At 46.3% G+C, this 20,314-nt stretch overlaps 1 protein-coding gene across 10 annotated transcripts; it reads right to left on the bottom strand.

The window, feature by feature from the left end:
* Positions 1-59: 59 nt before the first annotated feature.
* lg9h18orf63 (linkage group 9 C18orf63 homolog) lies at positions 60-20,299 on the bottom strand. 10 transcript variants are annotated; one of them, XM_085469095.1, is made up of 15 exons: positions 20,237-20,299; positions 19,720-19,840; positions 18,367-18,502; positions 18,083-18,161; positions 13,960-14,049; positions 13,741-13,852; positions 13,013-13,054; positions 12,825-12,934; positions 12,483-12,595; positions 11,262-11,358; positions 10,294-10,379; positions 9,879-10,065; positions 3,878-4,741; positions 3,540-3,623; positions 60-736 (listed from the first exon to the last, which is right to left on the bottom strand). In XM_085469095.1, the coding sequence occupies exons 2-15, from the start codon at positions 19,787-19,789 to the stop codon at positions 614-616; spliced, it is 2,193 nt and encodes a 730-aa protein (XP_085325221.1). In that variant the 5' UTR covers positions 19,790-19,840; positions 20,237-20,299; the 3' UTR covers positions 60-613. The 10 variants fall into 10 exon arrangements, with proteins under 10 accessions (XP_085325221.1, XP_085325215.1, XP_085325216.1 ...); XM_085469089.1 differs by having other exon boundaries at positions 19,695-19,840; positions 20,237-20,293; XM_085469090.1 differs by lacking the exon at positions 20,237-20,299 and having other exon boundaries at positions 18,367-18,499; positions 19,695-19,948.
* Between the last annotated feature and the right edge of the window lie 15 nt (positions 20,300-20,314).

The raw sequence follows: 20,314 nt of genomic DNA, 5'->3' as shown, positions 1-20,314 counted from the left end.
GTGTGTGCTGCAAACAGCTACAAACCTTTAAAAGACAAAGGTAAAAAACAAACATGCACTCTCGTTAATAATTCGTTTTTATTCTCAAACCTTCAATAAGAATTATTACAGTGCAGTCGTGAACAGTGGTGAGCAGCTCCAGAACAAACACACCTGCTGCAGAACGCTGGTGCTTTCTGTGAAGACATGACCTTTGTGAACAGCTTGTAAAACCTCCCTGTGGCTCTTTAGAGGCTCACAGGTAAAAGACTCAGAACCAGCTGCTGTAGGAACACTGAGGACCTTCCACACAGTGAATGAACAGTTTTACAGTTAATAACCTGAACAATAAAGCAAAGTGAACACGAGTGAAGGCGTCACATGGAAGAGAAAGCTTCCAACAGTGCTTTCATTTAATCAAAGGTCCTCCTCTGGACCCGCTGTGACTTCATCTGACACCAAAATCTAACGTTGGCAAATGTTCAGCATCTCAATTAGCGAGGATGAGAAGCTCTCATCTGTCCCGGCTGATAAGATTTTACATCAAATTCTTAAAAGGAAAGCTTAGCGCAGCGTTAATACTCCAAAGTAACTCTATTAAGTAAATGCAGCGAGGGGTGAGTCAGTGTGTGCTTCAGGCCTCAGCCAGGCAGCTCATGACCTTCATCATCAGCTCCTCCTTCCTGTGTTTGGCGTTGACGTTCACGCCTCGAGCTTTCAGCCACAGCAGCAGAGTCGCAGAGTTCAGCTTGGACAACTGCAGACAGAAAGAAGGAAGAGGTGAACGAGGCGAGAGACACGACGAGGGGCGAGCGACAGAACGAGGAGTGACGGGTGAAGATGAAGAGCGATGAGAGGAGGGGAAGGAAGGAAAACGAGCGTAATGAAGACGGATGTGCCGTCACGTTCCCGTCAGCAGTCATTCCCACCCAATTCACCAGTTTTCCTTATTTCCCGTCTCCTCCAGTGCCAGAGGTGTTAAAGCTGTCCAGGTGCTCGCTGCACCTCTCAGACACTCCTGGATCTGTCTGAGGTCACACACGTGTCACTAATAAGGTCATCTCTGACAAACTAACCAACAAACTGCGACTGCAAAGTGGCGTATTGTGCCGTGTGCTATGAACGACGCACGCTGTTTGAAAATTTAATTCTAAAATTACAAAACAAGAAATCATCCAGTTATTTATTTCTGCTTCTCAGCAGTGAAGCCGGTAATCTCTGTGTGCCGGGTCTACAACAGGCCCTCCCCCTGGTAGCACAGGCCGGAACCCCCGACCCAGGAGGCGACGGCCTCAGCCGCGTCGTATCGATGTGGAGTAGCTGCACTCTGGACCTCACCCTACCCCTACGGCAGAGACCATCCACCTTCCAGAAAAAGCCCATTTCAGCCACTTGTATCCACAACCTCCTCCTAACACTGTTAAGATCAGGCTGAGACTCTAGGGTGTTTCTCAGCTATGATGCGCCACCTGGTGGCAGATGGCTGCATAACATTTCGGACAGTAATTTACCAGCATTGGGCATCAACTAAAATTTGATTAGTAAGTCTGACACCGACCAGTGACACAGTAACGATTGTCAGAACACTAATGATGTCATTTACTGGGCTAGTCAGCCTGCACACAGAGTAGATCTATTCCCATTTTAATGGTTTAAAACCATTTGGCAACCACAGGGTGCGAGGAACAGCTGGGAGAGGGTCGAGTGCTGAACCTTCGTGGTGATTGCTTTGGTCACTAGCAGGTCAGTCGTTCATGATTTTGTTAAATCTTCAGTTAAACATCAGAATATATGATCAGTGATTTTCTCATGCACACGAGCTCACGTCAGACTGTTTCAGTCTTACAGAGATCTCGGAGCAGTTACTGTTTGAGCAAACGTTTATGTTTCCACATGAATAAAACCATGAGCATTCTATTGTGCTTCTACTGAGCTGGCGTGATCCTTTTTTATGCCAATGTTTGGATTTTGCTTTGTAAAGAAGTGAAGCAGAAAACAGCAAGGACTACAAACATGGAAGAAAAACCCACAAAACCTCAAAAATTGTGCGTTTCGTTCAACAACTCACTGCCTCTTCATCACCTCATCATCACACGTTCATCCCCAGAAAAGTTCAAACTCACAAAAGTTAGATGGAGGGAAGAGGGCACTGATGTGCAGCTCTGTCCTTAAGATCAACACATCTGAAACTGTGTGTGTCCCAGCAGGTCTGAACACCAATAAAACCCTCTCACTCCCCATGGAAAGAGCACAGATCAGATTGATGATCTAATCTAACAGTGTGACCGTGTGCAAAGGCTGAAATATCTTCAGATACTATGAAACATTGATCACTGAAGCCTCTGGACTGGATTTTAAACTGACTGAAAACAGGTTCAAATGTGTGAAAATGCCCCCGTGCTGGTGTAACGGAGCTGTTTTTGTGAACAATGTGCTGGCAGTGTGTAAATAAGAGTGAAAATGTAAGCGGCGTATTGTTCCTGAAAACTTGCAGGTTGGGGCTGTAAAACTGATGAATGTTGTTATTAATGTGCTCGGCGCCCTCCGGGCTCCCACCTCCTCCTGCCCATTCATCACTTTAACAGTCCTCGCCCTCCCGTGAAGCAGCGTTGCTGAGGAAACTGAGGCAGACAGTGCAGGATGCCGTGTTTGCTATTCATCACGCCAACGTACTTTAATACATCACAGTAATGTGCACGGTCCTCCTCAAGGATGTTTATGAGGAAGCTGAAGCTGTACATACAGTACAAGTGGAAATTCATCAGCCTCCTCTTCCTCGCCCTGCAGCTTCATAAACAGCACAGACAGAGGCTGCGAGGTCAGTTAGACGGCAAACTTTACCAGCCCAACATGCCGATGTACGGCAGACAGACCGGAGAAGCAGCTCCAGCTTTAAAACACATGGAGGGCGGTCCAAAACTGGAGCTCACACGTCTGTGGGCACATTAACCTCACAGCAGGTAAAACTAGCATTAGCACAGTTCACAGGTCCACCTATCTCACCATCTAGCTGTCAATCAGCGAAGACACGCCCCCTGACAATGCAAACTTTGAACCATAAGCTGTTATGATGGGGAAAGTAGCTAAACTAGTTAACTGGTTTGTGTTAAACAAGTAGAGGTAGGTAGACACCACCCATGTTTATGTGAGGTAAAATTTGTGTTTTTCTGAATGGAGTCTGGTAGAGAACAGCAAGTAGGTGAAATGCTAAAGCTGTTGTAAATATAGAGTCCACTCCAACCCAAACCGATTGTTGTCGTGTGTAAAATCTGCTCCGGCTTTAGTTTCTGTGCTGGTCTGATGACAGCTTTAAGACTGTGAAGTCTCCTCCACACAGCCCCAACAAATCAAACACCACTAAGAAGAAGACGCTAATTGTTTGTGCTTCACACTTCCCCAATAACAAGAAACGTTTGTATCCAGCTTGTTGTTAACTGGTCACATGTGAGGGTTTGTTCTCATGTTTCAGCTCATGTGTGCACTGGTGAGAAGGTCAGAAAAGAAGGAGAAAGTAAAAACAGAGAAATGGAAATGAGGAAACAGGAAGTTCATCTTCTGACCTGATTGGTTTTGACCATATTCTCCACGTCCACGTCTCCAACTGCGGCTCTGGATTTCTTCGTCTTTAGGTCAAAAGAAACTCTCTGAAACATCAAAGAAGCACAGCAACAGGTGCGTGAGGAAACACCTGAGAGTTCAGTGGAGGGGTGGGGCCTAAAGGTCACACATCACACAGATGTTTGTGGCTTTTTTGTTGGGATCCTCTGAAAGGCGAGAGGTTCAGTGCTGTTTGTCTGTGAGCCAATCAGCAGAATTACTCAAACTCTACTTGAAATTCATCTTCTGTAGGCTCTTTAAAAAAGTGACACCACCATGGTATTTATTCAGGAAGACTCACCTTCGTGCTGCGTTTGGAGGTTTCATTGTTTGAGGTTTCAGAGGACGTCTGTGTTTCATCTCTGCAGCCAGTGACAGCGTCACTTTCAGAGCTGACCTTCAGGGTGGTTTTGGAGCCGGTCTTGATCTCCGGCTTTGGAGGGATGATAATCCTCGGTTTAAACTTTGTTACAGGACTGAGGCTGGAGACGCGCTTGATGTTAGCCGGAGGCGGGTGAGCAGCCGCAGTGCTGCGGCTGAAGTGAGGGATGATGGGCAAAGGAAGAACTGGGGGGGGAGCAGCTGATAAAGAAGAAAGGCGAGGAGCAGTGGCGGGAATCTCCTTCCTAAAGGAAGGCACCGTCACCCTCGCTGACCCTTCCACAGCTCCACCCAGCTGCTTCTGATTTTGGGGACGCAGCAGGGAAATGGTGACGCGGTGCGATGGACGCTTGAAGACTGGAACAAGTTTGGGAGAAGGGTTCAATGCCGCTTCAGACAAGGGAGTTGAGGAGGAGGAGTGGGAAGAGATGAAGGAGGAAGCAGGCTGGAAGACTGGGAGAGAAGAGCAGGAGGTGGAGGAGGAGGAGGAGCAGGAAGGTTGTGATTCTTGATCTGAGGAGTCAGAAGAGGAAAAAGCAGCATGTGAGGAGGAGATGGAGGAAGACGGAGGCCAGTCTCTGCCTCCACACCCCTGAGTTTGTGTCAGTCTCCCGCTGAAGCCACGTCCTTTGTCCAGAAGCTCCTGAGCTCCTTCCTGCTGGGACAGAGGGGTCCAGGCTGAAGGCTGCAGAGGCTGGGGTGGAGGAGGGGGTGGAGGAAGCTGGGTGAGGACCGGCCTGATGGAGCAGGAGGTGGTCAGGTTGATTTCCAAACCATTCAACATCTGAGGAAGAAGAGGAGACCTCAGTGAAGTGGAATAATCAAAATGTTGGACTGGGAAATGTGTTAATGTTTGAAATATCGAATTAGGTTGATAATGACAGAAATGATCCAATTACAAAAATGGTTCTTCATAGTAAGTGTTGCTGCAGATTTAACATCTTAACACCCCTGATGAAGTCACACCCAAACCTCCATCCTGTTCTCAAATATGAAATTTCAAAGTTCTCAAGCAGCAGAGATGAAGATCTCATTCTCAGTCACTCATACCAGCTTTCAATCTAACAGTCACACCCCGATGAACCAACCCAGAACCACCTGGGGATGAGATGGACGCATGTATGGTTAAATGGGTGGAGGGATGGATGGATGGTTAAATGGGTGGAGGGATGGATGGATGGTTAAATGGGTGGAGAGATGGATGGATGGTTAAATGGGTGGATGGAGGGATGGATGGATGGTTAAATGGATGGAGGGATGGATGGATGGTTAAATGGGTGGATGGAGGGATGGATGGATGGATGGTTAAATGGGTGGATGGAGGGATGGATGGATGGATGGATGGTTAAATGGATGGAGGGATGGATGGATGGTTAAATGGGTGGATGGAGGGATGGATGGATGGATGTATGGTTAAATGGATGGAGGGATGGATGGATGGTTAAATGGGTGGATGGAGGGATGGATGGATGGATGGATGTATGGTTAAATGGATGGAGGGATGGATGGATGGTTAAATGGGTGGAGGGATGGATGGATGGTTAAATGGGTGGAGGGATGGATGGATGGTTAAATGGGTGGATGGAGGGATGGATGGTTAAATGGATGGAGGGATGGATGGATGGTTAAATGGGTGGATGGAGGGATGGATGGTTAAATGGGTGGATGGAGGGATGGATGGATGGATGGATGGATGGAGGGATGGATGGTTAAATGGGTGGAGGGATGGATGGATGGTTAAATGGGTGGAGGGATGGATGGATGGTTAAATGGGTGGATGGAGGGATGGATGGATGGTTAAAAGGATGGAGGGATGGATGGATGGTTAAATGGGTGGATGGAGGGATGGATGGTTAAATGGGTGGATGGAGGGATGGATGGATGGATGGTTAAATGGATGGAGGGATGGATGGATGGTTAAATGGATGGAGGGATGGATGGATGGTTAAATGGGTGGAAGGATGGATGGATAGTTAAATGGGTGGATGGAGGGATGGATGGATGGTTAAATGGATGGAGGGATGGATGGATGGTTAAATGGGTGGATGGAGGGATGGATGGATGGATGGTTAAATGGGTGGATGGAGGGATGGATGGATGGATGGTTAAATGGATGGAGGGATGGATGGATGGTTAAATGGGTGGAGGGATGGATGGATGGTTAAATGGGTGGATGGATGGATGGATGGATGGGTGGATGGATGGATGGATGTATGGTTAAATGGGTGGAGGGATGGATGGATGGATGGGTGGGTGGATGGATGGATGGATGGATGGATGGATGGAGGGATGTATGGTTAAATGGGTGGATGGAGGGATGGGTGGATGGATGGTTAAATGGATGGAGGGATGGATGGATGGTTAAATGGGTGGAGGGATGGATGGATGGTTAAATGGATGGATGGATGGAGGGATGGATGGGTGGATGGATGGATGGATGGATGGATGTATGGTTAAATGGGTGGAGGGATGGATGGATGGAGGGATGGGTGGGTGGATGGATGGATGGATGGATGGATGGATGGATGGATGGAGGGATGTATGGTTAAATGGGTGGATGGAGGGATGGATGGATGGATGGTTAAATGGATGGAGGGATGGATGGATGGTTAAATGGATGGAGGGATGGATGGATGGTTAAATGGGTGGATGGAGGGATGGATGGATGGATGGTTAAATGGATGGAGGGATGGATGGATGGTTAAATGGGTGGAGGGATGGATGGATGGTTAAATGGATGGATGGATGGAGGGATGGATGGGTGGATGGATGGATGGATGTATGGTTAAATGGGTGGAGGGATGGATGGATGGATGGATGGGTGGGTGGATGGATGGATGGAGGGATGTATGGTTAAATGGGTGGGTGGATGGAGGGATGGATGTATGGTTAAATGGATGGAGGGATGGATGGAGGGATGGATGGTTAAATGGGTGGAGGGATGGGTGGGTGCTGGTCAGGAGAAACCTTTCTAAAGGTGAATAAACGATCCTTTTGAGCATCAGTTCCAGCCTCGGCTCAGCCTACAGATGGGATCAGTGGTCTTATACATGGAAATAAGAAGCAGCATAAATATTTCAGTTCACCCTGTGAGCGCTGAATCGATCGCTCGCACAGCTGCAGCCTGTGAATAAGAATCATCTGCAGGACAAAATGAGAAATAACTTTAATCCCACCTGCTTTATTGCACTTTATCCCTTCATCTATTGACTTGTGTGAAAGGAAAGAGCTGTGCAGAAAACACATTTATTCAAGCTTAAAGGCAGATATGCTACCTGTTGTACTCCTATGCATGAAAGGTTTTTCGGGGAGGATTAAAAAATGTTGATTTTTATTTAAAGAAAGTCTTTTAAAAAGATGATGAAACACTTTCTAACTGCTTCGTTACAACAAGGCCTTGGAACGGTGGTTAACAGGTCGAGTTATCTTCTTCCTCTGCAAAGAAAATACATAATTTCTTTGTTCAGGGACACAAAGCCGAACCTTTCTATGGCTGCTGAGTGAAAGCACATTTCTTATATTATATGAGACCTCTGGACTTTTCTTTCTCCTTCTCTCTGACATCTGTATCATGAAAATTTATTCGCAGGATCCGGAGAGACGCTGTTCTCCTCCTCTTTCTCCTCAGCGCTCATAAAACTGCCTGTGGAGAGTTTACAAGGTGGGAACGCTCAGAAATCACTGCTTTGCCCACACCAACACTCACACCTGCTCGCCAGGCCATGAAAGAAAGATCTGTGAGGTATACTCTGTTTGGAACACCAGGCTGTCCGAGCTGCTTCAAGTCCTCGTGGCTCAGATTTAACAAGGAGCTGGAAACGTTCCTCAGAGCTTTTGGTCCACGCTGACTCGACAGCATCATGTTGGTGCAGATTTACCGCCCGCATCCATGAGAATGTGAATTCCATCACATCCCGGAGCTGTGACAGGACTGAGATCTGTGGAGACCGTGTGAGGGCAGTGAACTCAGGTTCACGTTTGAGATGCTCTGAGCTCTGACACATGGAGCATTATCCTGATGGAAGAAGCATCACAAGATGGTTCACATGATGAGCAGCAACACTCAGGTTAGCTGTGGGGTTTAAATGATGCTCAGATGGTACCAAGGGTCCCAAAGTGTGCTCAAAACATATCCCGCACACCATCAGGAGGATGAACTGCTGATAAAGGCAGGATGAGTCCATGCTTTCATGGGGTTTACACTAGAGATGGACCGATCCGATATTACGTATCGGTCCGATACTGACCTAAATTACTGGATCGGATATCGGAGAGAAATAAAAAATGTAATCCGATCCATTAAATATTACGAAAGCACCTCACAAAACTTGTGACATGGCGTAACTCAGCTCAGAACCGTAGCACGTCTGAGAAGTATGCGTCACATGATAGAGCGGCTGTGGCATGCGAGACCTGTCGGCGGTCTGGTGGAGCATTTGGAGCCTCGCTACCAACCCTGCATTTCATCTCCGAGGAAGTTTTCCCAGAGAGAAGTGAAGCAAGTGTGTAAGTTCACCTCTGAATGTTTGTAAAGCATTCCAGCCTAAGGCTTAACAACTAATCTCTCTCCCTCTCCGGCTGCTACTTCAATCATGAAACTGATCAGCTGATCTGCTTTTCTGTGGCGAGTCCGTCTCTCTGGTTTGTTTTTGGCCCACTTTGCACCAGAAAGAGGAAACCAGCGGCTGAACAACAGCAGCACGTTTAAGCTTGATCAGCTGTTGTTAGAATTTATTTAATATTACTTTCTACTCGAGGATCTTTTTCTAGCTGACGGCTGTAACTGTGCAGGGGCGGATCTAGCAGAGTTTAGCCAGGGGGGCCGATAGGGCATTAACAGGGAAAAGGGGGCACAAAGACATACTTTTCTTTCTTATTCTCATTTAAAATGTCGAGCTTTTAATAAATAATTATCTGAATCTGATGTAAAACGAATAGAAGTCCATTACTGTATATAGTAACTGTTAAGTCTAATATACCCCAGTAAGCTATAGTACTTTTTCCATCTGTGCAGTCTGCAGTTCTGTAGAAGAAAGAGGTTGAATCTATTTAATTATTGTGGAAAAATAATTGATTTCTGTGCTTTTTTTTTACATGTGCATTAAATTAAAGTTGATCATGTCGATTAAGCATCACGAGGCTGAGGGTGGGGGTGGTTCTCTTTTTTATTTTGCTGGGAGTTTGCAACCCCATTAGTTTGGTTGCGTAATATTTCTGCTAAGTGCTCTTTAAACTAGCAGAATAGGGAGGATGGTGCAGGTTTAAGTTTATTAGATTGATCAGTATTATTATAAATATTTTGGGAGCAGTGTATTTTACATACAGGTTTAACAGAATAGCAGCAAGATATTAAAAAAACAGTTTTATTGGTTAAAAACACTATATCGGATTCATATCGGTATCGGCAGATATCCAAATGTATGATATCGGTATCGGACATAAAAAAGTGGCATCGTGCCATCTCTACATCTGGATTTCTCCAGATACTCTCCTGTATACTTTGGTTGTAATGACTAGTTACTTGAGTTACTGCCATTCTAATGTGACCTCTGATTTCTCCCAGAGAACCAGAGCTCACTGGATAGTTCCTCATTTTCATACCATCCTCGGTAAACCCCAGACATGGTTCACAGGAAAATCCCAGCAACCACGCCATGCTCATGGTTGGTTTGTGCTACAGCCAGTGCCTACATGCACTGAGTTGTGATATTTCCACTGAAAAGCAGGCGACCAGATGTAGCTTACAAATGTTATTACTGACGTCAGTTTGGATGCAGCAGGGCCAGAAAGTGCTGCACCTACAAGCTGAACAGCTCACGGCTGACCGCCACACGACAGAGCCACGAAGCGTTTGCAGCACAGTGAGATTATCCTCGTAACACACATCTATACACAGTGTGTGTGTGTGTGTGTGTGTGTACCTGTAAAGATCCAGCGCTGCTCAGCCGGACTGCACGGTAACAGGGCTGTCTGCTCAGATGTGCAGGGAAGCCACACACAGTCTTCAGTGTGTGCCTGACGTCAGACAGGAAGCCGCCCAGCGCCCCCTGCAGGTCGACCCGAGGACAACGCTGCACCGGCTGCAGGCGGATGCAGCTCAGAGGGTAGCTGCTCAGGACAGAGGTGAAAACTTTATCAGATTTGAGATTTTCCTTCTCACTGCAGAGCAGCGATGGTTCATGCTGCTGCTCTGTCCTTGTTGGTAGTAAAACACGAGGCTCATCTTTACTCCTGCATGTAACTCTGAGTATATCGTACTGTTCATCTCTACCTGCCATCTGACAAACACTGTAACAACACTGATTTAAATGTGGTTTAATGCGGCTCTGAGGATACCTGAAGAGTATCTCTCCCAGCAGCCTGAAGTAGACGCTGCAGTACAGCACCTCATCCTCTGCCAGCTCAGGCAGTCTGTAGCCATACTGGAAAACACAGAAACAGATCAAACTTCGTGTCTGCTCCTCAGCATCAGACATGAAGCTCCTGCAGTTTATTCAAACTGTGATATATCCCATCGTACTGATACTGTTGCTCAGAGCTGGTCAAGGAACAAAAACCTGCGTTTGCATTTAGACTGGGACGCTTGCAGTGTCGTAGTAAAGCTGATTTAGTTGGGTTTTTAACTTTATTTAAAAAGCAGTAGGTAATTTGCATCTCCTGATGGAACTGTGATGGCTCAAACACTGCTGAGAAACATCATCAAAAAGAACTTGGAGCCACCTTTATGAACCCTGTAAATATTCCCAGTATGAAGTTAAAGGTTGGAGAGCTCATACTCAGACTGTGGACTGTAATTAACAGTCTCAGACTCACTGCAGAAAACCCGCAAAAACTGGAACTGTGCTGTTTTTCAGGGTGGAGCAAAGGAGCACATGCAGAGGGTTGGTGTGATGAGGAGGATGTGCGGGGTAAGGTGGACATAAATATCTGTCATTTAATGCTTTATCTACTTTGGTTTAGTAAGCCAGACCATTTATAATGTGCTCGTCTGCAACACAATAATTTATTCAGAAGTCCCAAATTTCTTTGGAGCGTGTTCTGGTCCATGCAGGTCTTTATGTGAGCAGAACTCTGACTCCAGCAGAGTGGTCTGTGCACCTTTCAGCACTACTGTCATTCCCCTCCGTGTTTCTAAAGCTTTTCTGCTTCCTGCCTCAGAGTAACCTCACATTCAGTCTGAGTCACGTTGCCATGCCAGCCTCATGTGCTCCACAGGAGATCTGTCCACTCAGCTCCTGGGTTTAAGAAGAGGCTGAGACCGTGTGTGTGTGTGTGTGTGTGTGTGTGTGTGTGTGTGTGTGTACCATGCGGTTCCAGTGCTTCTGCAGGTCTCTGTAGCTCCTGAACGGTCCATGCTTGGGCAGCTGGCGGCTGATGAAGATGACCTGACCTTTCTTCATGCTAGCACAGAGACACAAACCAGCCTGTCAATGAACACTGCAGCCGTCAGAGCCCAGCTGTGATCACACAGAGCTGCAGCTCCACCTGCTGCTCACAGCCAGGATAACACCCACTAACGTTACAGCACCCACAGGTGAAGAGAACGACCGTGACACTAACAGCACACACTGATCTGCTGACTACAGTCAGGTAATCACGGCCTTTAAAATGACGCCCACGTTACATCTGAGTGTGATTAGAAAGTAAAAGCCGTGAGCACGACACCTCAGCGTTGCTGTGTGACCACACACCCACCCTACACCTGCTGCACATACACACTCTCACATTTCGCTCCATGTAAGTGAAGCTGCGTCTCACTGTGAGCTCATCTGTACCTCGGGACAATCACAACCTAACGTGGCTGTGAGCCGGCAGCTCACAGGTTTGCTGTTTGTTAAACAAGCTGATAAAGATCTGTTTTTTCTGTTCACACCCTCAGCTTCTCCTGCCAGAGCCCAGAGGTGGTCCATCCTCCGACAGCTCAGCTGTTCGGGCAGAATGAGGGCGCGGCATTCATCAGCTGGTTCTAAAGTTGTGGCAATCTCTGAGAGACCAATCAGAGGCCATCTCACGTGGCGCCTACGGTAAACAGAAACTGCTGTAACCTGCTGTGCAGACAGAAGAAGCTGCTGCAAAGATAAACGATCGTACGGCGTCAGTCAGACCAGCTGTGAACGTCCCTCAGTCTGAGAGCTTCTGCTGCCAGGAGAAGCTGACACTAACGTCACCAAGACAGCTCTAAAGGCCTCCAGAACCAGCGATCTGCAAACAGGCGGCGAGACTGTCGGTTGGACGGTGTGAAAGCATCTCATTAGCTGATGGAGGCGAGGAGGTACGAGCTGAGGACGTGGAGACGCTCACCAGCGTGACGACCTCTCTGACGACATGAAGGATGTCTTCACAAATGTTCCCTTACCCTCTGGTTTGACCCAAAAACGATGATATAAAAGTCTGTGCACGGTTCTGTGATACTATCTTTGAAGAGCAGGAGTTTAATGAGGTCACATTTCATCCAAATCTTTACAGTGATGAGCAGCGGCTGTTCGGTGCTGCCTGAGTTTGTCCAGCAGGTGGCGTCATCGTACCTGGGCAGGACGTGACACCACACGGCTCCTGCGGTGGAGGCCAGGTCGACGACGAAGTCAGGGTCACTGCATAACCTCTGGAGCACCAGCGGGGGCAGGTCGAAGTCCCCCAGCTGAAACACAAACATCCTGCTTCAGTCTCATTTTTCCTCCTTAACAGCACTTCTGTGAAGGAAGACTTGACCTGAGCATTTTATTCTTCTTTAATAAACTTTAACTCAAACTAAGTTGAAGTGTGAGTTTAAATCGCAGCAGTGAGGGTCAAGTTAAAACGTTCAGTGGTTTTTATAAAAGCCACAGAGGCAGCAAACCTCGGTCTGTTCAGCTCGCCATGTTACTCACGACATTTACATAAAGGTGTTCTTGTTGTCTTACGGTGGTCAGGGGCAGTCGGACAGCGCTGGCCTCAATGCTGAAACACATGTGGGCCTCAGTGACACTCAGCTCCACGCCTAACACACACACACACAGTAATGTTTAATGTGTCACTGTGTGCAGGTCACTGGGAGGAGGTAAAGGGTGAAACTTACTGACAGCGTTGAGCCTCCCGCTCTCAGTCAGGAAGTCTTTTCCTGGAAACAAACAGAGAGGACAGAGCTCGTCACTGCACGGACTCTCATGTGTGCGAGCTGCAGTTTGACAGGAAACAAAAGGATCACACTTTGCTCGCCTCTATCACACTAACACATGGCAGATATTTGATGAGTTGAACCACAGCAGTACGGTTCAGTCTCAGGTGGTGATGAGCAAAGACTAACACGTGTTATTCAGCAGCTGTTACAACATGCTGCTTTTGCTTCAGTCAGATCTGTGCGCTCCATCATTTCTCTCTGACTTCAAACTCTTTGTTTTATTCAGACTCGTGGAAGGTGAACGTTTGTGTCACTTCAGCCTTGGGCTGCAAACGTGCTGAGTGACAGCAGCGAATACATTGAGGCCAGGTTGTACAAATAACGGCTCGTTTTCCCGGCTCTGCAGGAGACCTGGGCCTGTTTGCATTGGGAGGTGTCAACACCGATAATCACGTCAAGATTATCTCGCTGTCATGACGAGTGATAAGTGAACACTGTGACTGAAATGGATCAAATCAGAAGGGGCCATAACCAGAACTACACCATGTTGGTGCAACCTGGAAAATGAACCTGATGTGGGACAGTTCATTCTCTCAAAGCCCCATTAGAGATGCAACCTTATCAAACGAGACTGCACTCGCCCAAATTAAACAAGAACAAATCAAGTTGTTCCACACGTGTCGCACCTGAGACGAGGAAGAGACCGACTTTGTTCCAGCTGGGGGACAGTCTGCTGATTAGAGAGTAGGACAGGCAACGCTGGAGGTCCCCTGGAAGCACAGACTGAGGAGAGCCCAGCTACACACACACAGATTACATTTTCATCAAGTACAACAGAGAAAGAACAGCAGGAATAAACATGAACAGTGTCAGTTATGGGACTTCACCCAGGTCTCCAGTCCCACCTGCAGACGGTGTCTGTGTCCAAACACCTGGAGGATGCCGTTCTGTAAGAACGAGGTCTGCAGGAACAGGACAGTGAGGGTGAGGTGGTGCTAGAAAAAAACAGTTTGTCAGTAAAAAAGAAGCCTGGAAGTAACAGAAGTCCCCCGAGGAGGCGGGCTTATGGCAGACTTCTGTAAACCAGCCAGTTCCTCCCTTTGGGTGGGATTTCTGCCCTGGGAGTAGGAGCGATGGGAAGGTGGTGTGTGAGATGGAGAGGTGGGCGTGTGTGTACTGAGACGTTCCAGCCCTCACCTACGGCCATGAGGTCATGACTGCAGGTGTGACGCAGGGATGCAGAGCAGCTCCACTCCAGAGCTGAACTGCTGCTTCTTCAGCTGTTACTGGTCCCAAAGGAGCTGCAGCTCATATTAAAGACCTTTGTAGTGTCCAGCAGGGGGCGACTCCTCTGCTCAAACTGTTTTCTGATGAGTTTATGGTCTCTGTCTACAGTCAGATTTTACTCAGTACGGCACAGGGAGCTTAATTTGATCAGTAAAATCAGTGACAGCAGGGTTACGTTGCTCAGCGACAGTTCAAGTCCTCAGCTTGAGACGTTCAGACCTGAGTTCACAAACTAGCCTGTGTTGTTTTATTGGGGTATTTTCATGCAGGTTATGGACAGAATAACACAAATACAAGCTCCGCCCTGAAATATGAATCTCCTGCACGTCTTAATGAAAATATTCATACAAAACATTTTTCATGACTTCATTGAATATATTCAAGTTACTGAATTAAATAAATCAGCTGATTCTGGTTGGACGTTTTTTCACATTTGACTGATTTCATGTCCTTGGGATTTATTTCCCTGCGTACCGGCCCCCACCGTCAGCCAATCAGAACATGAGTTGTCTGAAAAGGGTGGGTAGCCTTAGAGGAGCTGCACCAAAGCCCCTCTTTTAGATAAAGAAGGATTATTTCTGACCTTTGATTCATGCAAAGCTACTCTAGTCAAGTCCAGAATTAAAACATGGAGTAGAGCAGCTCGACTTTAACAGAAACCGAGTTAAAGTGTCATTACTGTTTATTATTTATGATCTACAGTCAGTGAAGCAAGGAGAGCAGAGCGTGAGGCAAGTGTTTATCTTAGCCTGGAACAATCTACGGGTCTGTGTGTCTCAGTGAGGACCGCGCTGAGCTGCTGACTGTGGACAGCTCCCACTGTCACAGTGAGGGTCTCAGGCCTCCGGTTACAACCAGGGTCTGCACGAGCGTCCTCACAAAGACAGCACTTTACCGCTCTGTGTGTGTGTGTGTGTGTGTGTGTGTGTGTGTGTGCAGCCATACCAGGAATGTCTGGAATTCAGAACAACTATTTAGGTTGCGTGTCACTGCCTGGGAGGTGTCGGCACGCAATCGTGTATGTGAGCCACGCACAGAGTGAAAAAGCAAAGAAGGAGACGAGCAGCTGTAACAGTGCTGTCTGTCAGGCATCAGCGTTTCAATCTAATAGATGTGCACGTTCCAACCACAACACTGAGTTTCTCCTGTTTTCTGCTTTTACCATCCACCAGGTCAACAGCGACCCGTCGCTGCTTTTGCAACATGTTTCACATCAGAGGTCTTCTGTTAAAAGCTGCGGGTGTGAAATGTTGCACAGGAAACAGCAACAAGTAAACTGTGTGTCACAGCGTCGAGCAGACCTGTGTGCTACAGGAAACTCTGCTAATAATCACGCACAAGGTAAGAATACGACGTCCAATCGTTAACGGTGAGTGGACGAGATAAGGGCACATCGCGCAGTCTTTGGCAGGCTGAAGACCGGCTGACGTCATGTGCACTCACGTGCACGTGGGGAAGCTGAGGCTGCAGAGCATCTCTGACAGCTCGGCTCTGGTGTCACTTTTCCTCGATTGTGTCATTTTGTTAAAGAAAACAGGGCTGATTGGCTGAAGCTGAGCAGCTGTTATCTGTCAGTCACATCTCCTGATTGGCTGCTGCTCTGAGAAACACTCATCACTGCGAGCAGGAGGGACAAATCACATCTGTCAGGACTGATTACTATCTGCTCTGAGAGTGAGTGCCTTTGTTGTGTGTGTGTGTGTGTGTGTGTGTGTGTGTGTGTGTGTGTGTGTGTGTGTGTGTGTGTGTGTAAAGGCCTGTAGCGTGTGTGCGGGCTAAGGTGGCGTGCAGAGCCTGATATGTGCGTGCGGCGTTGAAGCAGCTAACAGAGTCGACTTGTGCGGTCTGTCGAGTTTACGGAGTCAAAATCTATAAAACAGTCAGAAACCTGAAGCTCCCGAAGCTACACCCGCACAAAAACATCACGCACACGCCAAAGGAAACAAAACAACCACTGCTGCTTTTAAAAGAGCTGAGAAACAGCTTCTGCTACATCAAGTCAAACTTCTTTTTTTTTCTTTTTTTTTTTGCCTGTCCCGTTTGGCTCTTTTGCATCAGAATTGTTGTCTAAAGGCAAAGAAAGATGCCCAACGGATTTACTTTACCAAACTGACCATCCCAGCCTTGCCGTAATGGTCTATTTGATTCACCTTTTATTGTTTATTTTATTTTCACTTACTGAATACGGGACAGACTTGACTGGGGGAAAGAAGGGGAGAAAGAAAGAGGGAAAGAGAAACAGCTGAGAAGAGGGACGGGGGAGAAGGGCAGAAGACAAAAACCAACAGAACGGGCAGAGAAAAAAAATGCATATATCAATCACCTGGATCACCTGCTGAGAAAGAAAAAAGAAAGCAAGCAGAAGAGAACAAGAGTAATAGAATAAACAACATCACAATGATATATGGGAATATGACAGTAAATACTAAATGTTAAACATTATTGTACAGCACATAAGATCAACAGAACACAGTGTGCTTTGAGGTAGGAGCCAAAAAGGGTGTAGTTTGTGGGTGTGATCACATCCAGAGGCCCCCAGAACACAAGAGACCAAGGAAGACCAACAGAGGGGCAGCTGGTTAGATTGAAGTCAAACTTCAATCTAACCAGCAAAGACATCGTAGCACCGCAGCTGACCAGAGGAGCGGCTGAAGCTTCACACATAGAAACGACATCAGGAGCTCTGACATAAAAGCAGGAAGTCCCTTTCTTGACCCTGAGCCCCTCCCAACAGGCCAAACTCCTCACAGTCATTTTAATGCTGAGCCCAGAGGCTCATATCTGCGATCTGTTTTGGTCCAAAACCCACAGCTCGTGGTCACAGGTGCCCGTGGAACAGCAGGTATACCCACAGATATGCTTTCACACTCAGCTCTGCATCACTGCATCAATCCCTCTCCCCCTCCACCCTTTCCAGCTGAGAAAAGGGTGGAGTTACAGTTACACCAGTGCGAGCTGGTGGTCGAGCCTCGATGAAGCCACAGAACCACATCATAAGGAAAAAGCAGAGACATTGATCCTGAGCCCATCGAACCCTCCACCAAGAAATTCATCCAGAAATAAGATCAGTTCAACCCTGGAGGGGTCCAAACACCAATAACCAGTCTGCCTTGTGAAGCAAAGTCTGCGGTTGTAGACGGACTGGACAGCGTCCACCAGGGGACACCTGACCTTCTTACCACTTGTCAGCCAGCCAACCCAACGCTGTCGTTCTGTCATCCTGGCTCGAGCTGAACTAACAGTGAGTTTTACAGAGAAGCAAAAGCACACATGAAGGAAAGCAGTGTGTTTACTCTATAAACCCAGTCTATCGTCTTTTCAGTGCTTTGGGGCTCAAATTTTAACTGAAATTAAAACCTGTTTAACTCTCTCACTCAACACCATCAGGAGTGCCGGCTTCCTCTTTAACACGGGGAATGCAGTAGCCAGGATTTACCAATCAGCCGCAGTCCACCTTAAATGAGCTCAGGCTCAGAGAAAGCACAAGCTACTGTGGATCATTGTAGTGTTTTTAACTTCAAATAAGTGAAATTTATTTTATAACTTTTCAGCTAATTACACTATGCAACATTTTCTTAATAATGGCATTTGTGCACTTTCATAAGGGAAACGACAGCAATAAGTGTCTCAGTGTTAGTTTGATATGGCAAACTGACATCAGGGTTTAAAGGTGGATGCTTAAAAGTGTAGGAGTGCGTGTGCATGTGTGCATGTGTGTGTGTGCGTGTGTGTGTTCCTTACAGCTATGACCACTGTGATATCAGCAAAGGAGTCCAGAGCAGGAGCAGCGAGAAGATCAGAGAACAGCAGAACCAGCTCCCTGTGAGAACACACATTCAATGTTATTTACACGTGTGCATCATTTAAGGTTCTACTGGCTCATCAGTGCCTGAACACCTGCGTCACACTTGTCCTCCCTCATCAGATGTGCATAAATGAACCTTTCACATGTTTAAATTAACTTTCAGCTCTGGTTGTCTGCTGTGGTGTGACACTAACGGTGGCCTGTCCTCTGCACCGTTCACCTGCAGGTCCTGATCTGTTTGCTCCTCAGCTCCTCGCCCTCATCCTGCAGAGTCAGGGTGACGCAGACCAGCTGCTTTGGGTCAGGAAGACTGAGGAAATACAGGGACTGGTGGCTGCTGCTCATCCTGCACACTGCTGACACAGGGAAATGACCAGGGTTAGCATCAAAGGGTCATAACATGAGTTCAAAGAGCTTCTGTGAGGTTCATAAGACACAACCAGACAAAATATACTTTAGATAAGCCGACAGTAACTGATTCTCACTCCAAATATGACCAAACAGACACGTTTTAGGTTTTGAAATGACAGTTGTGTCAACGTAATGATCTATTAAGTCCTTTAATTTATATTTACTTGTCAAAAGTTCCTACACAGAAGAAAAATGCTCAGATAGAAAATTTTATAATCTCCAAAAAACTGTTGGATAAAAAAATTGAAGGTAATAGAAGAGGATATAATTATAATTTAAATAAATAATAATAAATAATAGCTTAATGTTGATCCATATTTATAGTTTGAGCTTGAATTACTTAAAATCACCCTTATAACCACTTAAAAACTCACTGCAAACACAATAATCATTTTTAAACATTAAGCTGAAGTTTTAAATCAGTCTCTGTCACATTTTTGTGCCTCTGACCTGAAAACTATAAAAGCTAATGCTATCGATAGGCTAGTAGCAGCTAACGCTAAGTTAGAGCTGCGCTTTTTTTTAAAGAATTGTTTTAATTTTAAATTTAAAGTTAATATCTCAGTCACTAACCTTGTTCTAATGCTTACACTACACCAAAATGAAACTTATCTTCTGTTGGAAATAGTTTTGTTAGAAAGAAGCATTTCAAAAAGCGTAAATACAAGATATAAGGTTAGCAAAACTCTCTTTAACAGTAGTCAAAGATGGGTGAGGGAAGAAGAGGAACTCTCACTCTCCTTCGTTTAGTGAAATAAATCTTTTCTATTGAAGATGGGGTGCCGTTTATATGTGTATGTATACAAGCTGCATATTAATAACTATTTAATAAAATGCATGTTAACGACTCCTTAACAGAACAAGTGGAGCATGATGCCTGATTAATGTTTAGTCTGATTTAACTTTTTTTTTTTTGCTGCATAGTGATGAGTTGTATTAATAGAAGAACTTTGAGTTCGGGTTCGCGTGTTTTCCCGCCGTAGAGCCGCTCCAGTATCAGTCTAAATTTTCTACTCTGAATGCCAACTTATGACATAACATTAACCAAGTTATGCAGGTCAAATGGGATTTGCGACTACAACCGGATGTCCGGCTGCCCGCTGAAACGCTCAGATTAGGGAAAAAAAATCTCAGTACGTGGGCTACGTGAGAAGACCCGAACCGTTGCGTGAGAAGTGAGTTTCCTTGACAGCCGATGAACTCCGGCGAACTTTACCCTCGTCCTCGCCCATAGTCTCACTGATGATTGGCACGGGAAGAGCCAATCACAGACGACCATTATCCTGGAGGAGGGAAGGAAAAGCCAATAGCATATTAGGAGAGCGGTGGGGAGGGCGGTCTCCGCCAGTGTGTCAGGAACTTTGAGACACCATCATAAAGCAACCAGTAATAACTACGAGCACAACGGAAATTACAAAGCAGTATTTCATAATAAAAGCACAATGCAGCATAATAATGATAATAATAACGACATAAATAAATAAAACGCATAGGTTTAGTACACCAGCATATTTGCAATGAAATATATAAGCTATAGATATCAGGGCACTTATTTGAGGAATCATTTGAAGCATTATGTTACTTAACTTTAATGTTATTTTGTAAAGGTTATGAAAATAAAATACTTCAACTTTTTGCTGATAACTGCCATTCTTTCTGAAGAAGTCCGTTTCACTAACCGGAGAAGGCTTTTATTTTGGAGGCAGCAGCAGGAGGCGACACTGAGCTCAGGTGAATTCAGCAGCTGGGGTTTGCTC

Source organism: Copadichromis virginalis, linkage group LG9, assembly GCF_057382275.1.
Source record: "Copadichromis virginalis isolate Kocher_CV1m ecotype Utaka linkage group LG9, C_Virginalis_male_GT1.1, whole genome shotgun sequence".
Classification (NCBI taxonomy): domain Eukaryota; kingdom Metazoa; phylum Chordata; class Actinopteri; order Cichliformes; family Cichlidae; genus Copadichromis; species Copadichromis virginalis.
This window is presented reverse-complemented; position numbering and strand designations above follow the sequence as displayed.